The sequence below is a fragment of the Oncorhynchus keta genome, chromosome 1, assembly GCF_023373465.1.
Source record: "Oncorhynchus keta strain PuntledgeMale-10-30-2019 chromosome 1, Oket_V2, whole genome shotgun sequence".
Classification (NCBI taxonomy): Eukaryota; Metazoa; Chordata; class Actinopteri; order Salmoniformes; family Salmonidae; genus Oncorhynchus; species Oncorhynchus keta.
This window is the reverse complement of record NC_068421.1, coordinates 56,832,982-56,851,545: the sequence shown is the minus strand read 5'-3', so window position 1 is coordinate 56,851,545 and position 18,564 is coordinate 56,832,982. Positions and strand designations below refer to the sequence as shown.

General features: G+C 45.3%; 1 protein-coding gene across 8 annotated transcripts in view; it reads right to left on the bottom strand.

Annotated features, from left to right (window-relative positions):
* The window catches only part of LOC118388803 (epidermal growth factor receptor substrate 15-like 1), a 35,690-nt gene extending 17,906 nt beyond the window's left edge, over window positions 1–17,784 (bottom strand). For 6 of the 8 annotated variants that reach the window (XM_052528968.1, XM_052528967.1, XM_052528964.1 and 3 more), the window contains exons 1-22: window positions 17,711–17,752; window positions 16,556–16,597; window positions 16,285–16,374; window positions 15,708–15,755; window positions 15,493–15,588; window positions 15,211–15,276; window positions 14,839–15,024; window positions 14,431–14,676; window positions 14,159–14,316; window positions 13,900–14,077; window positions 13,254–13,316; window positions 12,147–12,235; window positions 9,608–9,680; window positions 9,256–9,417; window positions 7,435–7,632; window positions 5,859–6,023; window positions 3,659–3,764; window positions 3,151–3,207; window positions 2,370–2,527; window positions 2,182–2,254; window positions 332–450; window positions 22–115 (exon numbers count right to left, since the gene is read on the bottom strand). In XM_052528968.1, the coding sequence (XP_052384928.1) occupies window positions 22–115; window positions 332–450; window positions 2,182–2,254; window positions 2,370–2,527; window positions 3,151–3,207; window positions 3,659–3,764; window positions 5,859–6,023; window positions 7,435–7,632; window positions 9,256–9,417; window positions 9,608–9,680; window positions 12,147–12,235; window positions 13,254–13,316; window positions 13,900–14,077; window positions 14,159–14,316; window positions 14,431–14,676; window positions 14,839–15,024; window positions 15,211–15,276; window positions 15,493–15,588; window positions 15,708–15,755; window positions 16,285–16,374; window positions 16,556–16,597; window positions 17,711–17,737 (2,494 nt within the window). In that variant the 5' untranslated portion in view covers window positions 17,738–17,752. Of the gene's footprint in view, window positions 1–21; window positions 116–331; window positions 451–2,181; window positions 2,255–2,369; window positions 2,528–3,150; window positions 3,208–3,658; window positions 3,765–5,858; window positions 6,024–7,434; window positions 7,633–9,255; window positions 9,418–9,607; window positions 9,681–12,146; window positions 12,236–13,253; window positions 13,317–13,899; window positions 14,078–14,158; window positions 14,317–14,430; window positions 14,677–14,838; window positions 15,025–15,210; window positions 15,277–15,492; window positions 15,589–15,707; window positions 15,756–16,284; window positions 16,375–16,555; window positions 16,598–17,710 lie in introns of all 8 variants that reach the window. The other 2 variants (XM_052528960.1, XM_052528965.1) reach the window with 2 other exon arrangements.
* Between the last annotated feature and the right edge of the window lie 780 nt (window positions 17,785–18,564).

Below are 18,564 nucleotides of genomic sequence, written 5' to 3'. Positions count from 1 at the left end.
TTTCCCTCAGTCCTTACTCACCACTGGGTGGTTTGGGTCTGGGTGGAATGCTCTTCTTGGGCGGCAGAGCTGGGCCGTCCTGCTTCCTACTGAAGGGGTCGTCTACGAACCCAGACTGGAGAGGGGGAGGAAAGGACGGCGGGAGAGAGAGGGAGAGACAGACAGACATTTCACAACTGTCAAGTGCCAACTCATAACAAGACTGATGTATGTGCATTGAAGACGATGAATCAGGAAATTAGTAAAAAATACACAAACGGTTCTTTGTGCACCCCTGGGTAGGAAATTAACAAATAGATGCTATACAGTTCATAGTCCTTGGTAGAAGTACCTGCTGGTATTCTGGAAAGCCTCCTCTTCCTTCCATCGGGTCTCTGACCTTTGACATTTGGCTGAAGTCTGCGAACCCACTGTTACTGCTTCCAAAGGGGTCGAGCGTGCCAAAGAGATCTGAGAACATGTCAACATGAAACATTCAAGGATGTGTAGGTTATCGAGAACAAATACACAAATATTCAAAAGGATTCTCCATGATACATGACTGATATGAGCTGTGCTTCCAGAGTCATTGGGGCGGCAGGGTAGCCTATTGGTTAGAGAGTTGGACTAGGAACCTGAAGGTTGCAAGTTCAAACCCCCGAGCTGACAACAACAATCTGTTGTTCTGCCCCTGAACAGGCAGTTAACCCACTGTTCCTAGGCTGTCATTGAAAATAAGAATTTGTTCTTAACTGACTTGCCTGGTTAAATAAAGGTAAAATTAAATTGCTCAAAGGTTGGCACACTGTGGTTTCACTGTTTGACTCCTGAGTGTATATAAACCCTGTACAGTTTCAGTCAAGAAAAAGGAGAAGCTTGAAAATAGGCTAGATAAAATGAGCTGGTGAAAAAAAAGAGAGAATTTGAAGTAGTTGGCATGACACCTTTTCACTCAGCTCATAATTGTAATAAGCAAACTAACATGAAAACCTGATCCTACAACATGTACATTGTTTTTACATTTAAACTTTATTTAACTAGGCAAGTCAGTTAAGAACCAATTCTACCCCGGCCAACGCTGGGCCAATTGTGCGCTGCCCTATGGGACTCCCAATCACATGTGATACAGCCTGGAATCGAACCAGGGACTGTAGTGACGCCTCTTGCACTGAGATGCAGTGCCTTAGACCGCTGCACCACTCAGGAGCCCAAACATCCAACTGCCACAGTCAACCCAGTGTTCTAGCATGGCTATGGGACTTCAACACTGCATAGCGTAATGTGTTTATATGGACTACAGCAATTTCCTAGGGAAAATAAAGAGAGGACTTTCTTGTGCAACCCAGTAGAAATGAAGAGTTGATTGAGAGTGGGACGTACACACTTACAGTTGCAGGTTGCCCTGTCCAAGGCCTCTCTAGGCTACAGTATTTCCACCCTTACACAGTTGCAGATTACCCTGTCCAAGGCCTCTCTAAGCTACAGTACTTACTACCTTACACAGTTAAAGATTGCTTTGTCCAAGGCCTCTCTAGGCTATTTCAGATGCCACAAGCCATCCTCTGGGCCCAAGCCACAATGCATCTCCTGTTTTTACTGGGACTGTTTCAAGTGAATTTTAAGTGATCCATGTGCTGCTTAGAATGGGAACCTTCGTAAAATATATATATATAACATCACACAAGAACCTCAACTGTTTCCCAATCTTAAAACCGTTTAGGGCCATTATTTGACCCATCTTATCCATACAAATTCTATCTGAGGCATTGATGTCTTTGAAAACTGATATTTGTTAACCACCACACTTTCCTGGCATTATGGGAGATTTTTTTTTTTTTTACTGAGGTCTACACTAAAAATGTGAGAAAAACAAGGATTCAATGACTGAAAATTGATTTTTTTTTTACTGGAGGTCTACACTAAAAAATGTGAGAAAAACAAGGATTCAATGATTGAAAATGGATGTTAAACATGGGAACTCTTTTCACAGCTATTTGACACCTGCTCACCAGCCCACAGGCCTATAGGCCGATATAGTCAAAACAGCAGGCTTGGGCAAAAAGGTGTGAAAAGAAAACAAATGCATTGTGCAACTGAAACAACCTATTCTCTCTGAATACAAAAATCAGACTTTTACAAGTCATGCCTGAGAAAAGGGAGATGGGGGGTAGAAGAATAGGAGAAAGACATCTGAGCAAGTACCTGGTCCTGGGCCTCTGATGGGTTTTGGGCTAATGGATACGAAAGGGTCTGCGCTGGTTGTAAAGTGACTTGTCTTCAAGAACAAGCAGAAAGAAACAGTTACATACATATATATACACCCATATATAAACTGAGTTTAATATAAACATATACAAACACATTCCAAGGGTCAGAAAGTGCCACAGTACCTTGGTGGGGAGCGTGGCACTTTTACTGAAGGGGTCGGGGGTGCTGAAGGGGTCTGCCTTGACGGTGGTCTTCCTGAAGAAGTCTTCCGACGTAGTTTTGAAGGGGTCCGTCTCTTTGAATGGGTCCCCCCCAAAGGGGTCTGGATGGTGAGAGAGATCTAGGACAGCTCAGTGTAGCAGGCTGTGGATCAGACTTGACCTTCCCTTCACATAGGCTAGTCTGACGGTACCCTATCCTTCGCACAGGGACGCGATGTGAATTAGGTTCACTGTGGACTGGAGCATTCGGACTGTAAGCCATGTAGTAGCTGAGATAATGCGAGTGCAATTTGGTTAACCTCTTCAGTAGGAATCATATCACCCAGTTAGTCGCTATGTTCAATGTTCATTCCCCTTATGACAGTTCCATTTATTCTTGGTAAGGAAACTGTTAGGAAACCATGCATATTCTTTTAATCAGTTTTAAAAACGCTGGGTGTTCCAACTGTCCGTGGCTTTGCTATTGTCAACATTGAGAACGTAGGCATTCTCCATTACGCCAGACAAATGCAAGAACTCAATCACCATTAAGATAAACATTCAACAGCCAGCAAATATTTTCTATGGAATGTATGTCGTATATTACAAAGAGAGAGAAGTGGGACGTTGAAGCAAGCCCGGTTGGACCCTGTTTTTCAAAGTTCCAGAATGTCATCAACTTAACAGGAGGATGATATTGTATGGAAGTCCATGTATTTGTTTAATTGTGTATGGCTCTTTCTGGTTATGAATAAATAAATACCTGCAGGCGCTGGGAGTGATGGCTGCTTTGCAAAAGGGTCGTTTTGGAAGGGGTCACCTACAGGAGAGGAGTTGAGATGAGGGATGAGGGGGAGAAGACAATCAGAGGCTATGGCACAGAGGACAACAGCTAAAACGTTGGAAGGGGGAATCTAAACACAGAAGGATAAAAAACAAATTATAGAGCACACTTAAGGAAAACAAAGGCAGAACTGCAAAAACAACGTCTTAGCCAAGCTGCAGAGGAGTCCACATTGCTTCTGGTGAAACTACAAATCATGTCGGGATAGGGAGGATGAGAGCCCTGTGGGAACATCTGAGTGAGGAGGAGAGGAAACTCAAGCAGGACTATCTGAGGAGAGGAGGAGAGGACAGAGGGATAACGGGGAGAGATGAGCGATTGCAGAGGTCGCTGAAAGAGAAGGAGAGGAAAGGGAGAGAGTGAGAGGAAAGGGAGTGAGTGAGAGGAAAGGGAGAGAGTGAGAGGAAAGGGAGAGGAGAATCGGCACCTTTGAACGGGTCCGTCTTGAAGGGGTCTTCGGAGTGGAAGGGGTCTGTGTGCATCTCCTGAGGGACGCTACAGAACCCAGATGTCTTCACCTTAAATGGGTCCTCCTGAGAATGGGAGAAAAACATATCTATCTGTCTGTTTGGTTCTGGAGAGCCTTGGTTTATTTACACTTACAACTGTGCCACCATCTCCAACCATTTTCCCCTCAGACAGGCATTAAGGAGAAAAACCAACGCACGCCGACTCGATTGTTTATTCAGTCGGCCGATAAGTCTTGCCGAGCTGTCAAACACGACAGCTATCGAATCAAAATACTTCATATTTCAATAAGGGCCCACTCAGGTTCAAGTGGAGGAATGTGAGTTCAACAACACTAACAGAGACCTCGACGAGAGAGGAATGTGAGCCTGAAGAAAAGCCTCCACTGTTGCTGCTTCCAGACTTGACCAGACCAGAGAGCGCCCGGGGCTTGAGTTTCACTTTAATAACACAAAGGGAATTTTCATTCTTCTGCAATTTGCCCATTCTGTGTCTGCTGCGCCCCACTGCACTCAGCTGGTCCCAATGAAAAAAGCCCCCAGAGTCGGTAGGAAACAACCATCTGTTAGGCCCCACATTCTTCAGGGTCTCTGGTTTCTCTAGAAAACCTGCCTTCACGTGCCAGGCGAGCCCTAGCTATGAAAACGCTAACTTGTTATGTTTCATTAGCAGGACTTCTCCTCGTTTCAATAAGAGGCCTGACCGTGATCCCTGTGTTCACTCCGCCATGACATCCAACGCCGCCCAGAATTAGGGCCAAGAATAAGCGCTAAGTGTCCGAGCCCTTTCAAAACGCACAGGTAATAAAGCTTAAGACGGAACAACAGAGAGGGCTGCCAGGTAAAATAACAGAGTATTTAAGCAGAGATAATCACATTAAACAAGATATAACCAAACTATGGGATTAATATAAACCACTTAAGATGCTGCATGCCCCGGACCCGCTCGTTTGAACGAAACATTTCTGACACTAAACTAGGGAAGTGATACCTCTTTTCTTTACAGACAAAGGTTTAGCATATGCCACTTATCTTTTCTCTTTATCTGATCATCTCCGGTGACACACAGGTCAATTTCACACCCAGGCCAGCAGCCGACAATGACTCATCATGTTACCATGATCTGCAGATGTGGCTGAAATGAACTACACCTTAGCTGCCATCCGTTGTTCAAGTCCAAATGTACCAGATGTGTTCAGTAGAGTACTGCCTCTCTAGGTTGAACCAGGTCTCCACTAGACACCATTCAACCTGAATTGACCACTTTTATATACACCACGTGGGCAAAAGTATGTGGACACCCCTTCAAAATGACTGGATTTGGCTATTTCAGCCACACTCATTACTGACAGGTGTATAAAATCGAGCACACAGGCATTCAATCTCCATAGACAAACATTGGCAGTAGAATGGCCCGTACTGAAACGCTCAGTGATGTTCAACGTGGCACGTCATAGGATGCTACCGTCACAATAAGTCAGTTCGTCAAATTTAGACCCTGCTCGAGCTGCCCCGGTCAACTGTAAGAGCTGTTATTATGAAGTGGAAACGTCTAGGAGCAACAACGGCTCAGCCGCGGAAATGGTAGGCCACACAATCTCACAAAACGGGACTGCCGAGTGCTGAAGCGAGCAACGGGTAAACGTCCTGTGCTCGGTTGCAACACTACCGAGTTCCAAACTTCCTCTGGAAGCAACGTCAACACCAGGACTGTCCGTCGGGAGCTTCATGAAATGGGTTTCCATGGCCGAGCAGCCGCACACAAGCCTAAGATCATCAGGCGCAATGCCAAGCGTGGTGCTTGCCGCCATTGGGCCCTGACCTCAACCCCATCTAACTCCTTTGGGATGAATTGGAACGCTGACTGCGAGCCAGGCCTAATGGACCAACATCAGTGCCCGACCTCACTAATGTTCTTGTGGCCAAATGGAAGTCCCAGCAGCAATGTTCCAACATCTAGTGGAAAGCCTTCTCAGAAGAGTGGAGGCTGTTATAGCAGCAAAGGGGGAACAAACTCCATATTAATGCCCATGATTTTGGAATGAGATGTTAGACATACTTTTGGCCACGCAGTGTATTACCTCTACATGCTTAGGAAAAACTCTGGGTCGTAGTTACAGGGCCCAGAGTTCAACCTCCTGAGCAATGTGGTCTCCTCACCATGGCTCCGAAACCTCCATTCTCGCGGTCGTGGAATCCCTCGCTCATGTCAGCCAGGTTGGTCATGCTGCCTCCGTGGGTCCCGTTCAGGTTGCTGTTGTACTGCTCAATGCTCTTAGTCATCTCCTGCTGGCTGTCCTGGATCTGAGACAGCTTACTGCGAGCCTGGAGGAACAGAGCAGCACAGCACAGTAGGTTAATGTAGGGAGGGTTTCATTCAACACAGAGGATATTAGGGCTGTTAGGGGAACAACAGTTATATGTGACCACATGTGTTTGCACATCAGGTTGTGATGACTTTCATTTGAATGTGTCTTTGAGAGATTCCATCAAAATGAGCCACCCTCCCAAAAGGATCTCTTTCCGTTCAATATAGTGGCCGAATAGCTTTTCTAAGGAATGGAGAGTGAGTGCATATTATTGCAGGTGATCGCCGAGGAAATGATCAACCGGGCGTGGCTCTACGACCACTCAATGGCCTTTTGACCGCGGTGTTTCTTAAGATAGAACGCACGGCTCCGACAAGGCCTGAACGGGACCAGTCATTTGTGAAGGGAAACCCTCTCACACTATGGCCTCGTGCAGGGCACCCTGGGAGGAGTCTCAGCGCAGGCGTCACATGGTTCCGTTCACATTGCAGTGGCTACAGCTGATTGCGGGTATTCCCCATAGCTCCTCACAGATGGTGGTCTTGGACTACAATACTGTAATCTCAGTATGGTTTGAATTCAATGAGAGACGAGTGATGAATGAGGATATTAGTGAACATGATTTGGCGCTGCAGGTTATGGAAGTAGCTAAGCGCTGCTATTTGTTCATAATGAGAGTAGATCGGAATGGATTTTCTCTCACTTACCTCAACGTAACGTGTCTCACTTACACCCCCTATAAAAGAGAACACAGCCATCTATGTCTCAGCATCCTTTCTCAGGATGATGTGAGAGTGTGATGTGAGATCGGAGGTGTGGGCTGTGGATGATTAGTGTGGTGCAGAAAGCGGAGGTAGTACATTTGACACTGAAACTGCCACACCCAAATCTGACGGAGGGCGGATATCTCCAGATGAGGGGTTAACGATGACGACATGCACTTTAAAAACAACTTCATTAGAATTTCACTAAAAATGTATTAAGTACTTCTTCATTTCCCAGTCTGTGCTGAATATCTCCCAGAAGAGAAGACCAAGCACATATTGAATCTGGTCATTTTCGTCAATTCGTGACACAAAAACTCCCCCTGGTGGTCACACTAGGAAGTGTCATGCAACAGGTCCTGTCATATCCCAGACACATTAGCCTGATTCACACTCACTATAGGACAAAACTGAGCCATGCTGAGCTGAATTGGGCTGGCTTGGTTATGCATCCACCATAGCTGTGCTGGAACCATGCTGGAATGGACAATGTGACAATAAAATATCAAATGCCAGGATAGCTCGGGTTGGCCTTCTAGCGTGAATCAGATGTGATGAGTCGCTGTACCTAACCCTAACCGCAACAGGTGTCTGGGACTTCTGCATATCTGACTGGGGGCATGTCTGTTGCCTCTCCTCTCCCTCTACCTGGTTCTCTCTCACCTGGTTGATCTCGTCCTGGGTGGCTTTGAGGGACTTGATGATGGTCTCCAGTTGGAACTTGCCAGCCGTTAGGCTCTGTTCCAGCTGGCTCTCCTCCAGCTGCAGCTGGTTCAGGTCTGCCTTGGCTCGACTCAGCTCCTCTTCTTGGCTGTGCAGGTCAGTCTCCTGGGAGTGGATCTGATTCTGCAGGGATGAAATCTGGGGTAGAGAAAGAGATTGACAGCAAGAGACAGTGGGAGGGGGGGTGGGAGAAAGTGGAGGATGAATGCGATGCCTACCAGATTGATAGTGTAGGCTGTAGGGCTGTAACGGTGCAACACATAAACATATGTAACAGTAGGCCTACAGCCTATGTCTACACTGCATTGAAGGCTATGCCTCTTGAGTAAATCTGAGCTGAATTCTTTCTCTCGGGCTATTCCGTTCAAACAAATGGATGCGAACTTTGCAATCCAAATTCAACTCCTAATCGGGGCACTTCAAACTGTTCTTTTGTGAGTTCGAAGCCCGGGAACTACCACTGAACAAAAATAGAACCGCAACATGCAACCATTTCATAGATTTGACTGAGTTACAGTTCATATAATGAAATCAGTCAATAGAAATAAATAAATGAGGCTCTGATCTATGGATTTCACGTGACTGAGAAGGGGCACAGCCATGGGTGGGTCTGGGAGGGTATAGGCCAACCCACTGGGGAGCCTGGCCCAGCCAACCAGAATGTTTTTTTCCCCCAATAAAAGGGCTTTGTGCACAAAATTTGAGAGAAATAATATTTTTGTGTATATTAACATTTTCTGGGATCTTTTCTTTCAGCTCATGATAAATGGGACCAACACTTCACATGCTGCGTTTATATTTTTGATTCAGAATAGTTATGTACGATGGCGATAAACCAGAATTGGAGGATCCTCAATCACAGTTGAAATCTTCCGTTTGGGAACGTTATGGCTTCCCTGTAGGTTCCAACAACGGCGATGGACAGAGAGTTGTGGATCAAACATTAACGGTATGATGCCACGCTCAATGACAATAGCCTACGCAGCTGCCAACATCTCAAATACGTTGACACGTTCACATCGACATCGTCCCAGTATGCCGTAACAAGCAGGAAACGCTAAGCTAACACGACGACGTCTCCCCTCTGCATTCGGGCCAAAGAAATTACAAGAGCGGAAGCTCGGCTACGTTGATATTTTGTACAGTCTTTGGTTTCTATGTGCCCATTCTCTGTGGTTGATGATAGTTGGTTTCAGACAGCGCCTTGTAAAAGTCCTCGAGCCGCGTTTACGAACTTCCCTCTTGCACCCTTTTCAGCAAACAGCAAACAGGTAGCAGCCGCTCTATATGAGCAAGCCAAAGGCCAAGTTTCAAATGAATGTCGCGCTTACTAATTAACAGTGACATCCCATCACATCACCCCAGAGCGGGAGATGTGCCCCCTTTATGAGAGTCACTAGTGCGCATCTGGTATTGAAGGAGGCGGTGACATGGAAGTGGGATTTTACCACATACGACTGGGAGAAATCCTCTTGACCGGTCCTCAAACTGGTAATTACTAGTGGGAAACTTGTCTAACATCCTGAGCACACACTTCTCCCACATGCTGACCTCTTGATGTCACCTACTAAGGAAATGGCCCCCATAACAGCATTTTCGGCAGTTAAATACAACAACAAAACATTATTTATCAAAAGCAATCTATTCCTGTGTTTTTTTTAACTCTATAATTTTTCTACAAGCACGATCGCTATATTCATTCCATGATTACTACCAGACCACTGTCAAACTCCTCTGCTTCCCATTATCCCTTATTCTCACCATTTGGGACTCCTCATTGCACTTGATCCGGACGTCGTTGAGCATGTCCTCCAGCTTGGCCTTCTGCTGGTCCATCTCCTCCAGCCGCTCCTGGGCCTCCTGCTTCTGGGCCTCCAGCTCCTGCAAGCTGCACGTCTCTCTGTCCAGGTCGTTCTGCATCTCCTGACGAACACGCAGACACACATGTAATCAGCACAACAATGACAATCTGGGAAAAGAGAAGGGAACTCTGGACACGGTGCTGCACAACCTCGTTCCATTTGGAGTATCAGTATACGGCATTAAAAAAACACATGGTGTGTCAAAAACCCCCAATTCCCTTTTTTCATGAGGAAATGGTACGCCTGCTCACCTGCACCTCCAAGGACTTGTGTCTGATGGCCTCCTCTGTCTCTCTGATGTCCTGCTCCAAGGTATACTTCTCCCTGAGAGAGAGGGAAACACCCCCCATCAACACACAGCGACACAGGGGAGAAAAAGCCAGCCGCCCCCCTCCTCCTCCACCTCCCTCTCCTCTTCCTCACCCCTCTCTCCCTCCAGACACAAAATGACGACAAAAGAAAAAGGACAGACTGGGACAGCCAAGAGAGGGTTACCTGAGGGCACTCCAGTGTGTAAAAGCAAGAGTGCTGACGCAGCATGAAGAGTAAGTGGTGAAAACAAAAGATTGATCAAATACACACATTTTTAAAAAAGGGTTGGAGTGGGGGATGAGGCGGGATGAGGTTGACAGGGAAGGACTCATCCACACCCGGCTGTTACCATTCTTCTCCTTTTGAAATGTCAATTTGATCACCTACTCTACTGTGTTCCACATGGAGTATCTACTAGTGTTGCACGGTATACCGGTACCACGGTAATACCACGGTAATATCACGGTACAAAAACGCCACGATACTTATGCAAAACGTTTTAGAACCCCGTTTCGTATGAGCCTATCATTTCTCGGCCATACAGATCTAAAGAACCCGCTTGTGCCTGTTATAAAATGTTTATAAAGTCTGTTTGGTTGACAAATTCTGTTTAAAAAAATGCAAGTGTAACCGATGTGAAATGGCTAGCTAGTTAGCGGTGGTGCAAGTGTAACCGATGTGAAATGGCTAGCTAGTTAGCGGTGGTGCAAGTGTAACCGATGTGAAATGGCTAGCTAGTTAGCGGTGGTGCAAGTGTAACCGATGTGAAATGGCTAGCTAGTTAGCGGTGGTGCAAGTGTAACCGATGTGAAATGGCTAGCTAGTTAGCGGTGGTGCGCGCTAATAGCGTTTCATCCGGTGACGTCACTCGCTCTGAGACCTTGAAGTAGTGGTTCCCCTTGGGAATGGGTAACGATGCTTCGTGGGTGTCAGTTGTTGATGTGTGCAGAGGGTCCCTGGTTCGAGGCCAGGTTGGGGCGAGGAGAGGGACGGAAGCTATACTGTTACACAAGCAACAGCAACTAGTCTCTTGTATGCGCAGGTTCAATAACGTCTACTTCACATTCATGTGCATGTCACGTGTGGCAACTGTAATCAGCCAGCCTCATCCCCTTCCAGCCATCACTCACCTGCTTCTCTGCATCCACTCTCCCTGCACATCTGTTCCTCTATCAGTTTTTTAAATATAATTTTGGCGTGGTGGCGAGCAGGGATGCAGCTCAAACGCTTCAAAAAGAGTATCACTCATATTACTAAAGCTACCTTTTTTTCCATCCACTGCGATAGGGCGAGCATTTTGATATCATTTCACAGGCAGAGAGTGTGTGAGGGAGAGACAGACAGAGAGTGTGTGAGGGAGAGAGGGAGAGTGTGTGAGGGAGAGACAGACAGAGAATGTGTGAGGGAGAGAGGGAGAGTGCGTGAGGGAGGGAGAGTGTGAGGGAGACAGAGTGTGTGTGAGGGAGACAGAGAGTGTGTGAAGGAAACAGAGAGTGTGTGAGGGAGGGAGAGTGTGTGAGGGAGGGAGAGAGTGTGAGGGAGAGAATGTGTGAGGGAGAGAGGGAGAGTGTGTAAGAGAAGGAGAGAGTGTATGAGGGAGACAGAGTGTGTGTGAGGGAGACAGAGAGTGTGTGAAGGAAACAGAGAGTGTGTGAGGGAGAGAATGTGTGAGGGAGAGAGTGTGTGTGTGAGGGAGGGAGGGAGGGAGGGAGGGAGGGAGGGAGGGAGGGAGGGAGGGAGGGAGGGAGAGTGTGTGTGGAGGGAGGGAGGGAGGGAGGGAGGGTGTGTATGCGTGTTAGCTGAAGAGTAAAGGTTTCATGCAGTGTTTTTCCCTTACTGACACAATGACATGCAGATCATTATGCATGTATATCCCTTCCTCCCAGTCCTCCAGCCAAATCACAGTCAGGCCTTTATAAAGTGTGAATATCCATGACAGGTTTTTTGTATAGAACATGCACATAATGTTTGGAAAACGGGGCCGGGGGCGAACTGGACGCTAGGACACTGGCGTGGTACCGCAATACTACCGTGATACAGTACTTGGCCTGCAATCGTATCGTTAGTAAAATGACTGGCATCATGACGAACCTAATATCTATACTGTGCCTGTTTCAAATGGAATGCTTACTTTAATCTGTTTAGTAGATAGTCAATTTATTTATAGAGTATAGTTGCTCTGTTTATTCCATTTAGGTTAAACTAAAACTGCACTGACTTAATCAAGTTGTTGAGTGATGATTGACGAACAAGGAAATGAAAGGTGGAACTCATACAGGGTGATATAAGCTAGAAAAAGTTGACAAAGAAAAATGACTAGACATCTGGAAAACCACATCCTTTAAGACTCTCTGTGATATTGTGTGTTTTAATATTCTGGATTTGCGACATCTTTGTCAGTAGCACAAACAACAGTGAATAAGTTAAACCAAAACCATCTTGTGATCACTTTGAAAGAAAATTTGTGTTGTGAATCACCTCTGCAGCTGAGCGATCTCTTGACTGATGTCGTCCAGCTCCTTGATTCCAGTGAACTCTGACCCTGACCCCACAGAACTGGAGCTGTCCTGTGGATGAACAGACAGAAAGAGAAAGAGAAGAAGTGAAAGAAAGTGAGCCCCTTTCTTCAGCTGACCTGAGAGAGAGCCAGAGTTGCCACGACACCAAACCATTCAGACCAAACCATGGTAAAGAGACGGAGACAACAGGGAAGGAAGCACCACAGAGGGACAGGTGACAGGGCGAGGGTGAAAAAGGCTTGAGGGGAGTTGTTCACCGCCGTCACGGTCAGAAAACTCAGGAGGTCAAGTCACACCACCGTTCACAGTCACTGAGTTCTCACAAATGCTTTGCATCTCTTTGAGATTCTGTCTAGCGAGCCATCGAAAGCATTTGTCGGGTTTTTTCGCCAGTTACCTACCCAGAACTTGAACATTATTTGCTGATACAGAGATATAACCCAGAAAGCGGCATTCAGCAGCGTTTATGTTTGGGTAAAGAAGAAAACAGTGTGCGGTAAGCTCTTGGTGGGGTCTAAGCACCAGACTAGAGCAGGACAGCAGCAATCAACAAGGTTTAGGGGCCTCCAAAACACACAAAGCACATCACTTCACAGAGCTCCAGGTTGCAAACCACATACAAACCACGTAAATATACTTTCATACCAAATCAATCAATGAATAGTTATTGTCCATCAAGAAGATACTCTCTCCACAGCACAATACTTTGTTATCAGTGTCTCAGATGTAGGATCTTAATTTGAGCCGGTGTGCTACAGCAGGATAATCATCCTGCAGCAACAGGAATTGTGAATTATTATGTGGATTATAATTATTGTACCTTTTTTGTAAGGGTCGATACATTTCTCGTTAAGGCCGAGATTCCAAAGTGGAAATCACAAAGTTCAGAAGCCTTTTTACTACGTTTTAAATGTCCTGCATTGCAGGAAAGTTCTCCTGCAACAGGGTGATGATCAAATGAAGATCCTACACCTGTATTGTCCCTTCCATCTTTCAAACCAAGCACCTGTAAGCAGGACCATTGGAAATTCCGACGCATTTTCAACAAGCTAAATATGGGACTCACCCGCCTCATCTCAGACAGAGCGGCCACCTCAGAGCCCACGGGAGTCATGTACCCAGACATACTCTGTGGATAGAGACAAGGGGATGAAGAGCTACTACTGAACACAAGAATGATTCCTAGCCATGAGACACACTGAGTGTCAATCCCAGACATTAACACACGATTAGATCTCCCTAAACTGTCATTTGTCTCAAAGTGTATGAACAGAAAGGAAGTTGTACTCTATATTTGCTCCCAACAATTGAACAGGTCAACCTGATAACCGCCGTCACAAAGTGGAAATACAAGCACTTTAAGTGTGTCTGTGCACGAAAATAGAAAGTGTGTGTGTGTGTGTTTTCTTACATTATCAGGACCAAAATGTTCCGACAAGGTAGAAAAACAATAATAATCCGTGTTCTGTATTTGTTTGAATGTTAGGTTAGGCTTAATGGTTAGGTTTAGGCTTAATGGTTAGGTTTAGGCTTAATGGTTAGGTTTAGGGTTAAGATTAGTGTCAGGGGATTGTTTTTTTTTTATTAGGTTAAGGGAAAATAGGATTTGGAATGGAACTAAATGTTTATTCCCCAAAAAGTCTTGAAAGTTCATATAAAAGCTCTGTGTGTGTGTGTGTTCTTGTACATGTGTGTGGTGCGTGCATGCGTACATGGGAGGGAGTGGTACACACTGGCACGGGAGTGCCCCTCTCTGAAGGGGGGATCATGTCAGGGGTCAGGGCCTGAGGAGGGTCCATGCCTTTGCTGACTTTCTGCTGGATGAAGTGCATGGCCAGAGCAAACTGCTCCCGCGTCAGCATCCCCATCTGCCTGGTGTCTGCCAGGGCCCTGGACACACAATAACAACAACATGAGTAATACAGTCAACTTCAGTCAGGGAATCCGGTGGCATCAGTCAGTCTCTCCTACCATATGTGTGCCAGTAGATTCTGGGGAAGCCCTGAGTGCATGAAGATGTCCTTGACTTCCATGCCGCTGACAAAGCCATCTACATCCAAGTCTGTCTTCAGGAAGATGTCATCATAGCGCCCTCTGTCTGTCACCGGGACTACCCAGTTCACTGAGTGCTGACGTTCACGGGGAGGGAAATGACATATGTTAAAACACATTACACACTAACAAGTTAAGAGATTGCTTTGTCGCCAATCAAGATAGCTTGCTCAACGTATGTGTGTGTTTACCTGTGCAGATTTTAGAGAATATTTGGGGGAGAGACTGCCGGCGCTGTTGAGGGAGTTCATGCTACCGTGGGAAGGGGTGGAGCGCAGGCTGTCCTTGGGGGGCGGGGGGCTGGCGGGCAACATGGGCACCATGCCAGGAAGGGAGCCCACCAATGACTTCTTTCTCTTGTTTGGAGGGATGAGAGAGGAGGGGAGAACAGAGGGGACCGGTTCCTTCTCCAAGGCCCGGTAGACCAGGTGCATGGCCTGGAGAACAGAAGGCAAAAGATGGGGATGGAAGTTACACTTATTACTAGTGATAAGAGGTGGTACGATCTCATACACAGGCAAATATGAGCTGTGAAACATTTGTTTATTCAGATCTATTCATTCCACAATCATTCCACGATTTACTGGCGTAAACCTTACCACCGCAAATTCATCTCGATCCAGATGTCCATCTTTATCAATGTCACTGAGATCCCAAACCTTTCCTAACACGTCCAGAGGTAGTTTTGAGTTGGTTAGAACTGGTTTTACTTTGTCACCAGAGAGGAGTCCACTGACTGGTGCAAGGCTTTCAAATATGCCGTCGAATTTGCCCTTTTCTTCAGGCTGGAATAGGAAATGAACCAAAAATAACAATAAGCCATTGACAAGCAAAAGGTAAACTCATGATTCTCTGAATTCTGTTCTGTGTTTTTGCGCAATAAAATACAATTGTTCTAATATACAAAAACTCATTTTAGTATGCTCTCATCAAACAAACACATGGTCCAGGGTGATTTCTACATGACTCACCCTCACAGCCCAGTGGGGTTCACTAGAGACGGATGATGTGCTGAGAGATGGGCTGCTAGTGTCCTTCTGTACCCCAACAACCAAAAAACAACCTTCAACTTTAACACTTACTTCACAATCTCCCAACCAAACATATCAATCAAATCCAATCAAATGCTATTGGTCTCATACACATGTTCAGCAGATGTTATTGAGGGTGTAGCTAAATGCTTGTGTTCCTAGCATAAATCCCCTCATCATAAAACTATCATGAAACCTGTGTGTAGTGAGGATTGTACTCACAAATTTGGGGGGAGGGATAGTGAGGTTCAAACTCGAGAGGCTGACGTCTTGTCCGCTCTGTGCACAGGCCACCAACCGCAGAGCTACATAGAACCCCTATAAGAGAAGACGGGACAACGGCATTGTTTATGGGTGTACAAATAGCAGCTCAATTCCCCTCAAGGGTCCCAGTATCAAAGGCGTCGCACACATAGAGGAAATGATTCATTTTCTACCCGTTTGTCCAAGAACCCTTTCCCATCTGGATCTGCCAAATCCCAGATCTGAGGGGAGACAAACACAAACAAGAGGATTAGGCCTAACTTAGAAAACATCAGGTAAAGCCTCAATGTGCAATAATCATTAGGGAAAGTGTACAAAGGAAATAACAAGCAATCTGCATAAAATTCCCAGTGAACCAGATGCATAAATGTGGATCGGGGCAGAGCTAGAATGACAAACAAAAGGTAAACAATACAACATCTGGATACAAACGGAGCTGAAACAACTGCACTCCCCAAAGGTTCTGATATATAAAAGACATTGATCTGATCAGACCAGGCAATGACGTAAGATGTGGACATCTATTCCAGTAATATTCCTCTGGGGGTACTGAATGAAGCAATGCGCGCATGTATGTCGATGGTCGTATTACTCCTCGATGACATAGACAACTCTAATAAACATGATTTCCTGCTGGTCACTGTCGGCTGCTTTCAGAGCAATTTATCAGTCTAAAGTGTCAGAGACTGTTCCCTTGGGTATGGCGCTGCCCAAAGCTTTCAGTGGCCAGCAGCACCACACAGTACCTACCTTTCCCAACGTGACATCAGGAAGACCCGATTTCTTCAGGAACAACGCAGCTTCCGTGGGCCCTACTCTCCCCGTGTTTCCAGGGTCCACCTTGCAAAACCCACACAGCAAATCAAACTGTTAACATGTTTCTATCTACACCTCCACTGTACTGTTGAATGTGTTTAGTGTTGTCTAATGCAGCCATTGAACAATAAAGAAGTTCAATTCTCCTCAATCTATGTTGATATGACTAGCCTATGTAGTAACCAAACTATAACATGTGTTTTACCTGTCTATAAAGGTTCTCGTACACAGGGTTCCCACTTGACAGCTGATTGGGAAAAAGGTTTTTCAGATTAGTCATATCATTTCATATAGCTGCTGGTAACCATTGTCTTGAGTCAAATAGCGTGACACACCCCACAAAACCTATTACTGACATCTGGACTTCCCCTTTAAAAATCCACTTAAGGGTTTATCACAACCAAAAGCCAGAGAGGGATTTCCTGTCCCATGTCATCAAATATTAATGTCATCTAATAGGCTTTAAATCTTTTGAGTACCTTTTGAGGAGCTCTTTAATGCATAATGTAACTTGTAAGTTGTCAAAAAGCCTATCTTTGTCATTAGATGAAAAACTAGAAGCATCATGTAGCTAATGTGATTGAACCAAAATTGGTCCTCTGTGACTCCTGGTGCAAACTCTTGAGATTGTGATTCCCAAAATTGTCTGAAACAACACATAGCTTGTGTTCTGAAAAACGATCTACAAGTTAGGACAATACATTGCGGCATCTTACTGAAGCAGAAAAACAGCCAATGTAGCCACAGCACCGTAAAAGCACACAACCTGATCAGTTATCATCCATCATCACATAACCACGTTATACCCTCTAGCCACCTGGTTTTACTACTCACTAACGTTACACACCTAACGCCTTTTAGTACATTCTTATATAGCTACAATGGTATTACATGAACTGTTCGTGTGACTGTGTTATTACACTGATGCCCTAGTAGTCAGACCGTTTAGCTAGCTAGTTTTGTTTAGCACTACCGTTACAATACGTTGGTCTTTCCTGGTTGCATAACTCTTGCGCCTTTGTCTTGTGTCAAAATTCAAATGTTAATTAAAAATTCCTATAATTATATTTCATCTAACGATCATTATCTAGCTAGCTAACTTGTTCATTTTGCAAGTAAGCTAGCGGTAGCTAGCCCACTAGCCAGCTGGCTAGTCAACCGTACTATCTGCCAGCTTATCGTTACTGATAAGGCCTTGTCCCATCCAGCTAATACTCCAGTAGCAAGCTAGCTAAACACCCCATTCTTCCTTTCAAATGAGATTAAAAGCACACCACTAAAAACTGCAGCTCATTCATCGGCATGCACAACAGCTTGACTGAATGTCCTCCGCATATTTACTTAATTCCTGTTACATTACCTGGGAGAGTGATGCGAGTGCAGCCATCTTCCCTGTTGCTGCGGGAACGCACACAGTACACCCTCCAGCTCGTAGACAACACCACCACCTAGTGGACACGCTTGCGACGTGCAAGGCCCCGATGAACGACGTGAATTAATTGACATGACAAGTCTCATTCAATGTGTGGAAATTGTCATATTGTTTCCAGATACAAGGCCTTTTGTAATCAATGACACCATTTTAAAGCTCTGTAAAAAGCTATTTATTTGACATAACGCTGAAATAATAACCTTAAATAAACCTTCAAGTGGTGCATTTAAGTCTAAAACCCTTTTGCTTTATTGTAGTTTCAAAGAAAACAAAACAAAAAAACTCAAACTCAGATGCTGAAATCATCACTCCTGTGGTTCCACAGCATGCCATAGCTCAGCAAGAGCCTCTGTTATACACTCATGCAATTAACCGACCCTACATATCTCAGAGCAACAGTCTTCACATTAAAGTGCTTCCTTTTGCAAAAGCATAAATCAACTCCATGTACAGTCAGAAACTCTGATGGGTCAATCTTTCCCATCTACACACAAGAGAAAAATGATAAGCCAAGGCCAGTTTTGTGGGATGTTTACTTGTTTTCTTTTGGCTTACAGGACTTCCAGGACTTACCTTCACTCTAGCACCTTTTATGAGATGGGTGTTTACTTTTGATAGGCAACGTAAATCCTATTGCACTCATCTATGCAAAAACAAAAATACATATCGACTAACGATAGACCTTTGAAAGCTGTACATGACTTTGCACAAACAAACAATTACTCTTCAACAAAATGAGACAAACCACGGGGCATGAAAGAGCAATTACATGGTTAAAAAAC